This window comes from Pseudophryne corroboree, chromosome 7 (genome assembly GCF_028390025.1).
Source record: "Pseudophryne corroboree isolate aPseCor3 chromosome 7, aPseCor3.hap2, whole genome shotgun sequence".
Taxonomy (NCBI): Eukaryota; Metazoa; Chordata; class Amphibia; order Anura; family Myobatrachidae; genus Pseudophryne; species Pseudophryne corroboree.
In genome coordinates, this window is record NC_086450.1 from 244,762,095 (window position 1) to 244,775,394 (window position 13,300).

At 50.6% G+C, this 13,300-nt stretch overlaps 1 protein-coding gene across 1 annotated transcript in view; it reads right to left on the reverse strand.

Annotated features, from left to right (window-relative positions):
* MYLK (myosin light chain kinase) overlaps nucleotides 1-13,300 on the reverse strand; it is a 1,073,187-nt gene that overhangs the window by 782,495 nt on the left and 277,392 nt on the right. Inside the window, exon 3 of the mRNA XM_063934067.1 lies at nucleotides 11,703-11,751. Within this exon, the coding sequence (XP_063790137.1) occupies nucleotides 11,703-11,751 (49 nt within the window). The remainder of the gene's footprint in view (nucleotides 1-11,702; nucleotides 11,752-13,300) is intronic.

Consider the following 13,300-nt stretch of genomic DNA (forward strand, 5'->3'; position numbering starts at 1 on the left):
GTCGCCAGGGACTGCATCTGGCTTCACTGACACTGATCGGGGTGGTGGATTTCACTTGGGGGAAGGAAGGGGGGGGGGGGGGCTATATTCCACAAGTAATATCTGCCACTGATACTAAGGGGTCAATCCAATTGGCCACAATTAAATTGCAGGAGCGAGTCATCGTGGCAGCGGGCGCACTTTACAGCGGCCTGAACTCGCTGAATAATGCTTGCTGCCCCATAGGGTAGCAAGTAATTTTGTGCAAATTCAGGCAGAATCCAGGCTGCGAGATTGGATGCCCTTGCCCGCGTTTAAACGCCACTGCAACGGCCCTTCACAGTTAACTGGATTGACCCCTAAGCATGCAGAATGTGAACTAAGAACTGCTTTTAGTTGGTGTAATGTATATTGTATGTACACTATATAGCACAATGATTTAATATATGGTGGACGCTACCATGGCCAGATTAAATGCCACATGAGCCTGGAGCTGAAAATGATCAAGGGCTTATTGTGAGCAGTGGAGGAGCTGTGACAAGTGTTTTGTGGGTGTAGCCATTGCCATGTAGACCCCTAATGTCTTAGGGGTCTATTTATGATACAGTGAAAAGAGTAGAGAAGTGAGCCAGTGGAGAAGTTGCCCATGGCTGTCACGGCTACCAGTGAGTCCAGGTCTAGGCCTCAGCATTTACCTGTTTGGCCGACTGTTCGGTCATATCACTGTCCCCAGAGGTGGTTGGTGACAGGGCAGAGAGGAGACTGTGTAGTGCTGCTGCAGCGATCCCCGTGACTCTGGCCTGTCGGGACATGTGGTGTGGACGGTGCCATCTTGCTTCAGGTCACATGACAAGGACCAGCCCAATCCTGGTCAGGTTGTGAGTCAGTGGATTCCTGCAGACAATACAGATTCACTTGAGGGTATAAAGCTTCCCTCTTCAGAGGACACTGGTGCCATAGTCACACAGCAGTGTGAACATTGGAGCTGTGCGCCATAAGTGAGACTCTAGCCTCAGTTCTGAGTATCACTGTGAAAACCCTTCTATACAAGCATTATTCCAGTCCGGTTTAATTCTAGTCCGGCTCCAGTTGCACATCAGTCCGGCTCCAGTTCGGTTGCACTCCAGTCCGGTTCCAGTCCAGTTAAACTCCAGTCCGGATCCAGTGTCATCATTCCGTTACCAGCTTGGTCAGCATTCCAGTCCTGTTCCAGCTGGTCAAACCACCAGCCTAAAGCCAAACCTCTCCCGAACATCTAGACCAGGTAACCCAGGCAGGGGACCGCGACTGGCTCACTCGGTGCAGCGAATCCCAAACTTCCCTCGCGGGGCTTCCTGGTGAAGACTACCAGTGGGGTAAGACTCTGCACACCTGTTCTGGGTCTTGTCAACCTCCTGGTACTAGTTCTGCCCATATTCCAGTAATCACAAAGGAATAATTTAATCTATGCGAAAGCACTACCTCCGGCCTCCCAGCTTCCAGTACAACAATACCCAGAGGACCAGCATCACTGACACCAGTCCGGAGACATCCGAGACCCAGAATAAGACAATGGCAACCAATCAGCTGCTCTGTATAATTTTATAGTATGCAAATTATAAATGTTACTTCAATACCGGTTGGTTGCCATTGTTCAGTGGGGACTGCTGAGTAAACTAAAATTAGCAGAGGGTAGATGGATAAAAGGGATGTAGTTATGTCCGCCGGTCACGACCCCTCCACCTACATCCCCCTGCCCGGTCAGCATGCCGGCCAACAGGGACTATTCCCACTCGTGGGTGTCCATGACACCCATAGAGTGGAAATAGAACCTGTGGCGAGCACAGCTCACTACCGAGCCCCCTAGGGGCTTCAAGCGCTCGCCCGCCCAGCCAGCATTCTGCTGCCAGGATCCCGCTACACACCCAGATAAAATATTACCCTAGCTGTACCTGTAAATGTTTTTTTAACATTGCCGGGAGTCTGCAGGAACATAAACTCCCTGGCGATCAACTCCGTGCAGGGCCGTAACTAGACATTTTAGCGCTGTGTGCAAGAAACAGCATCGGTGCCCCCCCCCCCCATATTGAGCAAGTGCGCAAAGATATAGGGGCATGACTTCATGGGGAAGGGGCGTGACGACAAAATAATACAAATTCATATTATGCTGTACAGTAGTCTTCATTATTCAAATTTTGCCACACAGTAGCGCTACTTACACACATTACACAGGTAGAGTTCCTGTCACACATTATACCAGGCAGAGCCCCATTTTACACATAACTCCAGGTAGAGCCCCTATCATGCATTACTCCAGTTAGAGTCCCTATCACACATTATGACAGGTAGAGTCCCCTTTTACCCTTTACGGCAGGTTGTTGTTCCTCCCCTTTAACGTTAACCAGCAACCATTTCGTTTTTTATGTGTGTCTATTACAGTAGCCAAGCATGAAATAAATGTGCATATATTTGTTAATATATATATAATTGGTAATTGTCCTAGACTGCTATTTCCCCATCTCCTCCTCCTGCTCTGTCGCTTCTTCTATATCTGCTCCTCCTGACCTGTCGCTTCTTCTATATCTTCTCCTCCCCACCTGTTGCTTCCCGATCTCCTTCTCCTCCCGATCTGTCGCTTCTATATCTTCTCCTCCCCACCTCCTCCTCCTCCTCCTTGTCACGCTCGGCGTAAGTTGGGGTTCCGACAACCGAGTTTTGTCTGAAGGGACATCTACCTGTGAGGAGAGTAAACGAGGTGGCTGAATGTAATTTCTCCTCATGAGGTGGAAGCCAAATGAAGTGTTAACGTTGGCCGGAGGGCGTAAAAAAAAGGAGGACTGCGTAGGAAGATAACTGTAGTTTTAATGAATAATCAGGCTGTACACAAATATTGGAGCAATTGAAGAAACTGGAAGAATTAGAATCTATGGTTAAATGACCTGAAGAGTGAAGCTGAAGAACTCCGGTAAAGAAGAACTGAAGACTGTTTTATGATTAAAAGACAAGGCTGAAGAACTTGGACTTTGAAGAAATGAAGACTGTGGTTTGTAACTGAAAGATGAGGCTGAGGAACTTGGACTTTGAAGAAATGAGGACTGTGGTTTGAGATTGAAAGACGAGGCTGAAGAACTTGGACTTTGAACAAACGGAGACGTGTGCGGGAGCCGCCGTTAGCACCTGGAGCTCCTCTATGACCTGGGACCCCGTGAGCGCTTCCACGAGTGGCAACGGACTGCAGCAGCGTTTAGGTAACCGATGGATGAGAGCAACCAGGACCGGGGAACCAGAAGTAACCTGGGAGCACAGAGCTGGAGAACCTTTCACAAGGAGGTAACATCAAGCACTGGCACTCTCCCTCTGAGCCAGTCCCCTTTTGTAAGGAGAGAACACGCAGGATTGGCTGGGCACAGATTGGGAACTTCATTGGTAATACTCTGGTCTCCAACATGGCTGCCCCCAGCACAGGAGACATACTTAGCTGTTAGCACACAGCTTTAGCCAGCTTCTGTCTCTGACACACTATACTGTGTCACCACTAGAGGACCTTACTGCAGCGATCCCCGCCGCAGCGCCCGGCTCTCCAGATCTTCGGCCCCCAGCCCTTGGCAGCCGCACATCTGTCCAGAAGGACCCGCCGCCAGCAGCTCCCTGCAGCCGCGCCAACCAGCAGGACGGTAACCCGCGGGAGCACCCGCCAGAGGTAAAGCTCCGGAGCCTGACACTCCTGACCTGTTGCTATCACATCTCCTCCCTTAGACCTTTCGCTTCACCGTCTCCTCCTCTGGAACTGTCGCTTCTATATCTTTTCCTCCTGACCTGTCGCTACCCCATTACCTCCTCCTCTCCACCTGTCGCTTCCCCGTCTCCCTCTCCTCCCGACATGTCGCTACCATATCTCCTCTCAACTATATTTTACCCTCTTACTAACAATACTATCAAATCTAATGCACTCAGCAACCCCCCCGCTACTCTCATCATACACAAACTGACATCTCCATCACACAAACACCTCCACTGCACTGCTTCAAACTCACACTGACAGCACATATACTGTATATGCAAACTCACACTGACAGCACATATGCTGTATATGTAAACTCACACTGACAGCACATATACTGTATATGCAAACTCACACTGACAGCACATATACTGTATATGCAAACACACACTGACAGCACATATACTGTATATGCAAACACACACTGACAGCACATATACTGTATATACAAACACACACTGACAGCACATATACTGTATATGCAAACATACACTGACAGCACATATACTGTATATGCAAACACACACTGACAGCACATATACTGTATATGTAAACTCACACAGACAGCACATATACTGTATATGTTGTAAACTCACACAGACAGCACATATACTGTATATGTTGTAAACTCACACTGACAGCACATATACTGGAATATGCAAACACACACTGACAGCACATATACTGTATATGTAAACTCACACGACAGCACATATACTGCATATGCAAACTCACACCGACAGCACATATACTGTATATGCACACACCTTCCTCCCCTACCCCCTGACAACTCCTTCACACACACACACACACACACACACACACACACACACACACACACACACACACACACACACACACACAAAACCCCCCACCCTGTCAGCGCACTTACAGAAGTCCTCTTCTCCACACTTAGGGGTCTTCTCTATTCAGGGGCTCCGTCAGGGAGGTAGGATGCAGCGCTCTGGTGTTTGAGGCCACTCCCAACACCGAGATGCGCTGCTGCCGTGTGCTGCTGGATGCTGGATGCTCCCGCGGCCGCGTCTTCTCTGTATCGATTTTAATTATTTTATTTTGAATAGTTCACTATTGCCCTTAATTTTTGGGCTGACCAGTTGAAGCGACCAATAGAAGTGCTGTATTGCACTTGCTGCAGCACGTTCTCTCTCCTGACTTCCTCTTGTTAGTTGTGCGGCTGTGTGTGACTGTGCCCTCCCGTCCTCCTGCCCCCTCCTTCACTGAAGCCTGCGTGCCGGCCAGTGTCTGAGCCGCAGGCTGCAGCCTCCCCTTCCACTGGACAGCCACCAGACAGACTTGCGCTGCTCAACGGCGCTGGCGGCTGTCTGTCACTGTCAACATGAGTGTGCGGGACGGGAGACATGAATTGTGCGCGGCGCGCCTGAGACTGGGTAAGCCGGGAGGGGGCGGAGCTGCAATGCTGCACGCTGTGAATGTCTAGTATGTATGTAGTGGTTTGCTCGGCATAGAAGTAGTCAAGCGCACCACGGCATACTGTACATGACAGCGGGCAGCATTGCAGCTAGCGTCCGGTAGTAGCCCTGCGAGTGTTGCCGAACGGTGTGCCCACAGCATACGTTGCACTCTCTAATGGTTAGTCAAACCAATGAAGTGGCAGGCCACACCCCCTCTGCGGACTGGCCACACCCCTAAACATGGGCCCCTACCACTGCATACCCCTGGTGGGCCCTACATGCCCCAGTCCGAAACTGGGTTTGTGTAATTACCACAATCAGACCCAATTGAGGAATCATTTATCAGACTGCTTCAAGACCCACTAGATTAATTTCTGTACCAAAATTCTAGAGAAACTAATCTGCAGCAATAATTTCTACTAATTTGATTCTGTGAACCAGCCACACAGAAACTGGCAGCATTTTTCCAAAAACTGACAGCCGAGTGGTTTAGATTGCAAGCGCTTCAGAGTTATTTAATGTTCCTTTCAGATCAGAGACGGAACTACCGCCAGTGCAAGCAGTGCGTTGCACTGGGGCCCGCCTCTGTCCAGGGTCTGAGCCGCAGGCTGCAGCCTCCCCTTCCACTGGACAGCCACCAGGCAGACTTGCGCTGCTCAACGGCGCGGCTGTCTGTCACTGTCAACATGAGTGTGCGGGACGGGAGACATGAATTGTGCGCGGCGCGCCTGAGACTGGGTAAGCCGGGAGGGGGCGGAGCTGCAATGCTGCACGCTGTGAATGTCTAGTATGTATGTAGTGGTTTGCTCGGCATAGAAGTAGTCAAGCGCACCACGGCATACTGTACATGACAGCGGGCAGCATTGCAGCTAGCGTCCGGTAGTAGCCCTGCGAGTGTTGCCGAACGGTGTGCCCACAGCACATATGCGCTGTGTGCCAGGCAGGCAGGCACCTTCGGCACACACCTAGTTACGGCTCTGGCTCCGTGTATCACAGTCGCATCTGCAGGGACAGAGTAATCTGTATCAGTATTTGCCAGAGGCGTAGCTAGGGTTTTTGGAGCCCAGGGCAAGATAGAAAATGGCGCCCCCCCCCCCCCCCCAAAAAAAAAAAACAACAACACAAAAAACAGCAAAAGAAGCATGTGCGCGCGCCGAAAAAATGGGCATGGCCACACACCAGAAGGGGTGTGGCCACTGAAAATGGCCCACAGTGCCAGTTACATTGCCCCACAGTGCCAGATACAATGCCCCACAGTGCCAGATACAATGCCCCACAGTGCCAGATACATTGCCCCACAGTGCCAGATACATTGCCCCACAGTGCCAGTTACATTGCCCCACAGTGCCAGTTACATTGCCAGATACATTGCCAGATACATGCCCAGTGCCAGTACACGCTGTGCCAGATACATGCCCCACTGTGCCAGTTACATTGCCCCACAGTGCCAGTTACATTGCCAGATACATTGCCCCACAGTGCCAGTTACATTGCCCCACAGTGCCCATTGCCCCACAGTGCCAGATACATTGCCCCACAGTGCCAGTTACATTGCCAGATACATTGCCCCACAGTGCCAGTTACATTGCCAGATACATTGCCCCACAGTGCCAGATACATTGCCCCACAGTGCCAGATACAATGCCCCACAGTGCCAGATACATTGTTCACAATGCCAATTACATTGCCCCACAGTGCCAGTTACATTGCCCCACAGTGCCAGATACATTGCCCCACAGTGCCAGATACATTGCCCCACTGTGCCAGATACATTGCCCCACAGTGCCAGATACATTGCCCCACAGTGCCAGCTACATTGCCCCACAGTGCCAGTTACATTGCCCCACAGTGCCAGATATATTGCCCCACAGTGCCAGATACATGCCCCACAGTGCCAGTTACATTGCCCCACAGTGCCAGATACATTGCCCCACTGTGCCAGATACATTTGCCCCACTGTGCCAGATACATGCCCCTCTGTGCCAGATACATGCCCCACTGTGCCCCACTGTGCCAGATACATGCCCCACTGTGCCCCACTGTGCCAGATACATGCCCTGCTGTGCCAGATACATGCCCCACTGTGCCAGATACATGCCCCACTGTGCCAGTTACATTGCCCCACTGTGCCAGATACATGCCCCACTGTGCCAGATACATGCCCCGCTGTGCCAGATACATGCCCCACTGTGCCAGTTACATTGCCCCACTGTGCCAGATACATGCCCCACTGTGCCAGATACATGCCCCACTGTGCCAGATACATGCCCCACTGTGCCCCACTGTGCCAGATACATGCCCCACTGTGCCAGATACATGCCCCACTGTGCCAGATACATGCCCCACTGTGCCCCACTGTGCCAGATACATGCCCCACTGTGCCCCACTGTGCCAGATACATGCCCCACTGTGCCAGATACATGCCCCACTGTGCCAGATACATGCCCCACTGTGCCAGATACATGCCCCACTATGCCAGATACATGACCCACTGTGCCAGATACATGTCCCACTGTGCGCCCCCCCCCCGGTCACTCACCGCCTGTTGTGTCTGTGAGGGGAGGAGAGCGCAGCGCAGCGCCTCTCCTTCCCCTCACCGCTCCCGGTCTCCGGTGGCTGTGTGGCGCCGGTTCGCCAGCCAATCATAGCTCGCGGACCGGCAGCCAATCAGGAGCCGGTCCGCAAGCTCTGATTGGCTAACGCCGGAGACCGGACACACGCAGCGCTGCTGGCAGCGCTGCTAATGCTCTGGAGGTGGTGAGGGGAGGGAGAGACGCTGCGCTCTCCTCCCCTCACATTTCGGCGTGATGGGGGCGAGTGGGGCATGATGCCCTGGCCGCCGCCGGCGCCCCCCTCTCGTGGGCCTGCCAAGGCGCCCAGGGCACGTGCCCCACTCACCCTACCCTTGTTACGCATCTGTATTTGCCCATCCTCCAGACTTCCATTGGCTAGTTACACAGAAGTTTGCGGGGCGGGCAGATACAGGTTTGTTGTATCCCAGCATATGCGGTTGTGATACACAATGCTGATCCCCGAGGAGCTTACGTTCCTGCAGACACCTGGCAATACAGATATATAAAAACATTTACAGGTACAGTCAGGGTTATGTGTTATCAAGCTCCCCTCTGCTAATTTTGGTTTACTCGGTAGCCCCCACTAAGCAACCACCACTGCCTATAAGTATAAACATGGCATAATTTTTGAAGTAAAATATACATTTTTAATACTAATTTATGGCCAGGCATGCGGCCTGTTGGGAGGCTGGTCACATCATGTTGTCATGACGATGGGCCTATTTTTATGTGTAGATCTGGAGCTCTATCCGCCCCATTGTTAATTTGGCCTTGGACACTAAAATATAATGCAGGAATATTTCTGTACATAAGAGAGGATGGGGATCTCTTGCAATCTGCAGCTGTTAAATAAAGTTATGATTCAGCAGGATATAATTTACAGTCAGCATATGCCGGTGAATACGTTTGTGCAGGCTTGGACTGGCCCACAGGGGTGCAGGGGAAACCACCGGTGGGCCCTACTGCCGGGATCAGTACTAAATGCCGGCGGTCGAAATACCGACGCCGGAATCCCGATCACACAATCCCGACAGGGGTGGCAAGCGGAACGCAGCCCCTTGCGGGCTCGCTTCGCTCGCCACGCTCGGCACACTATTATATTCTCCCTCTATGGGTGTCGTGGACACCCACGGAGGGAGAATATGTCGGGATCGTGGCGGTCGGGATTCCGGCGTCGGTATTTCGACCGCCGGGATTCTGGCTGGCGGCATCTTGACCGCATCCCCTACTGCCTGGGGGCTCACCTCCTGCTCTAAGGATCAGGTTCCAGACTGTGCACTTGAATTATACATATGTTACCTGATACTGGACTATGGTGTATTTTCTACAGTGCATTGCTGTTATTAATCTGTTATATTATCATGCATGCAGCAGATTAATTTACTGTACATATTTATGAAGGGGCCCAGACGTTGCACTCTCTAATGGTTAGTCAAACCAATGAAGTGGCAGGCCACACCCCCTCTGCGGACTGGCCACACCCCTAAACATGGGCCCCTACCACTGCATACCCCTGGTGGGCCCTACATGCCCCAGTCCGAAACTGGGTTTGTGTAATTACCACAATCAGACCCAATTGAGGAATCATTTATCAGACTGCTTCAAGACCCACTAGATTAATTTCTGTACCAAAATTCTAGAGAAACTAATCTGCAGCAATAATTTCTACTAATTTGATTCTGTGAACCAGCCACACAGAAACTGGCAGCATTTTTCCAAAAACTGACAGCCGAGTGGTTTAGATTGCAAGCGCTTCAGAGTTATTTAATGTTCCTTTCAGATCAGAGACGGAACTACCGCCAGTGCAAGCAGTGCGTTGCACTGGGGCCCGCCTCTGTCCAGGGGCCCAAGCATGTAATGAGTCAAATTGACTCATTACATGCCGCTGTGCGCTGCGGGCAACCGCTGCCCGCAGCGCACAGCCGCCCACAGAGGAGAGGAGCAGCGGCACGGACGGGGGAAGGAGGAGGAGGGAGGTGGAGGAGGGAGCCGCAGCAGCGCTTTGTTACTGGTGGAGGCGCTGCTGCTGCTGCCCCTCTGCTTCACTATAGGCTGTCTTCCGAGAACAGCCTATAGTGAAGCAGAGGGGCAGCAGCAGCAGCGCCTCCACCAATGACACAGTGCTGCTGCGGCTCCCTCCTCCACCTCCCTCCTCCTCATTCTCTACTGCCCGGGAATCGTCTGACGCTGCACCGAGGAGCCTGAGCCAGCGGAGAGGGTAAGTATAATTCTTCTTTCTGTCTTTCCTCTTTCTCTTTCTTTCCTACAAAAAAGGGGGACTGTGTGCCGCAATGTGTAAAAACGGGGAATCTGCCTGCCGCAATGTGTAAAAATGGGGAATCTGCCTGCCGCAATGTGTAAAAATGGTGAATCTGCCTGCCGCTATGTGTAAAAATGGGGAATCTGCTTGCCGCAATGTGTAAAAATGGGGAATCTGCCTGCCGCAATGTGTAAAAACGGGGAATCTGCCTGCCGCAATGTGTAAAAATGGGGAATCTGCCTGCCGTAATGTGTAAAAACGGGGAATCTGCCTGCCGCAATGTGTAAAAAGGGGAAATCTGCTTGCTGTAATGTGTAAAAACGGGGAATCTGCCTGCTGCTATGTGTAAAAATGGTGAATCTGCCTGCCGCAATGTGTAAAAAGGGGGAATCTGCTTGCCGCAATGTGTAAAAAGGGGGAATCTGCCTGCCGCTATGTGTAACAAGGACACGCTGTCTGCCGCAATGTGTAAAAAGGGGGAATCTGCCTGCCGTAATGTGTAACAAGGGCACGCTGTCTGCCGTTATGTGTAAATAGGGGGAATCTGCCTGCCGTAATGTGTAACAAGGGCACGCTGTCTGCCGTTATGTGAAAAAAGTGTACGCTGTCTGCCGCTATGTTTAATAAGGGCACGCTGTCTGCCGTTATGTGAAAAAAGTGTACGCTGTCTGCCGCTATGTGTAACAAGGACACGCTGTCTGCCGCAATGTGTAAAAAGGGGGAATCTGCCTGCCGTAATGTGTAACAAGGGCACACTGTCTGCCGTTATGTGAAAAAAGTGTACGCTGTCTGCCGCTATGTTTAACAATGGCACGCTGTCTGCCATTATGTGAAAAAAGTGTACGCTGTCTGCCGCTATGTGTAACAAGGGCACGCTGTCTGCCGTTATGTGTAAAAAGGGGACGCTGTCTGCCGTTATGTGTAAAAAGTGCACGCTGTCTGCCGTTATGTGTAAAAAGGGCACGCTGTCTGCCGTTATGTGTAAAAAAGGGGGACGCTGTCTGCCGCAATGTGTAAAAAGGGGACACTGTCTGCTGTAATGTGTAAAAAGAGGAATCTGTCCGCCGTAAGGTGTAAAAGGGTCTCTACCTGGTGTAGTGTTGCTACTGTGCGGCGTAATTTGAATAATGGAGACTACTGTGAACCGTTTTATGAATTGGTATTATTTTGTGGCCACACCCCTTCCCCACGAAGCCACGCCCCTGTTTTGCATGCAGGGGTGGGGCTCCAATGCCGTTTCTTGCACATAGTGCTAAAATGTCTAGTTACGGCACTGTTGCTAGGTATCCACTTCCCTGAGCAGGTTCCCCTCACCAGATCCTCTCCAGGGGTGAGGGGGTGGACTTGGATGGGATGAGGGGGGCAAAGCCATTTTGTCGCACATGGGCCCACCTCTCGCTGGTTCCGCCACTGTTTCAGATAAAAGGGGTTTGAAGGGCTGTGAGTGGTGCCAGTAAGGACCATTCCTGATGTTTCAGCAGGAACCAGGAGACATGTCAGTGAGATCAAATGCTGCCCTCTATGCACTATGGGAGATGAAAGAAAGGAGTGCTGCCATGTTTGACAGTCCGACATCACAAGTATTACACAGTTTGCATCAGGCTTCTGCTAACAAAGGTGGATATTTTCTTTGGAATGATATACAGGGGGAGAGTAGGCCAAGAAAAATAGTGGAGCTAGTGAAGCAGGTCACTTACCCTGGACTCCTTGAGCTAGAAGAAAGGCTGTATTTTAGGGCAGAGGTTCCTGAAAGTCAGAAGGATACACAAATGGATTAGTGATATGTGATTTATACATGCACAGCTGCCATAATCAAAGTGTCATTAATCAACATTACATTGTAAACTGTTTGGGACAAGCACCTCTTTAGTGTCTCACATCCTAGTGTTCACTCTGCTGGTGGGGATATAAAAACAATAAATTAACTGTACTGATTTAGAGGTGACAGTCCTAATTTGAAGGGATTTTTATTGGGACAACTTTGTCCCATGTGGGAAAGTTCCATGTTCACTGCTGATTTGCATAGCAGAGCAGGGGTGGAGGATACCGCATACACCTGCCATTAAGCATGTATGAAGTCCTAGAAATTGGATATACCACAATTTGGATGTGTTTCAGCTCAAAAATCTCAACAATTAAAAAAAAATGTTAAACCCTGTTAGCAAATCATGAGGTACTGTAGCTATAATAATTAGCATTCTGGAGTTTTGCCTAGATAGGTAATGCCATCTCCAGATGATGCTATCCTTTAGTAGCCAGGTCAGCAGGGTGTGGTTCATTGGGTCGACCCTAACTATGTCGACAGTCATTAGGTCGTCCACTATTGGCTGACTGTATGTCCACACTTGAAATAGGTCAACATGGTTATGAGGTCGACATGGAAAAAGGTTGACACGAGGTAGGGGTTTTTGCGTCGTTTTCTTCGTAAAGTTACGAGGAACCCCAATTAGTGCACCGCTTCGCTCGCCATTGTTTGGTTACTATTCCCAATCATAGTCCACGTGGATCGTAAAGTAAGAAAAATAGGATTTTGATAACCTACCGGTAAATCCTTTTCTCCTAGTCCATAGAGGATGCTGGGGACGACATCAAGACCATGGGGTATAGACGGGATCCGCAGGAGACATGGGCACTCTAAAGACTTTTCATTGGTTGTGAACTGGCTCCTCCCTCTATGCCCCTCCTCCAGACCTCAGTTGTAAGAACTGTGCCCAGGGAGACTGACATTTCGAGGAAAGGAATTACTTAACTAGTGTTGAGATGACTTCCGGTGGGCGTAGCATCGAGATGGCCGCGTTTTAGTCCTCTCTCCGTCTCCCCTGTACAGAATCATCCACCATCCTTCCTTAAAACGGCTAATTAACAAAAATAATCCATACAGAGAGCCGTGGGAGGACTGGCTGTACGCAACAAGCCATATATCGTAGAGATGAGCGGGTTCGGTTTCTCTGAAACCGAACCCGCACGAACTTCATGTTTTTTTCACGGGTCCGAGCAGACTCGGATCCTCCCGCCTTGCTCGGTTAACCCGAGCGCGCCCGAACGTCATCATGACGCTGTCGGATTCTCGCGAGACTCGGATTCTATATAAGGAGCCGCGCGTCGCCGCCATTTTCACACGTGCATTGAGATTGATAGGGAGAGGACGTGGCTGGCGTCCTCTCCATTAGAAATTAGATTAGAAGAGAGAGAGAGATTGTGCAGAGTCAGACAGAGTTTACCACAGTGACCAGTGCAGTTGTTGTTAGTTAACTTTTATTTATTTTAATATAATATATCCGTTCTCTGCTATATC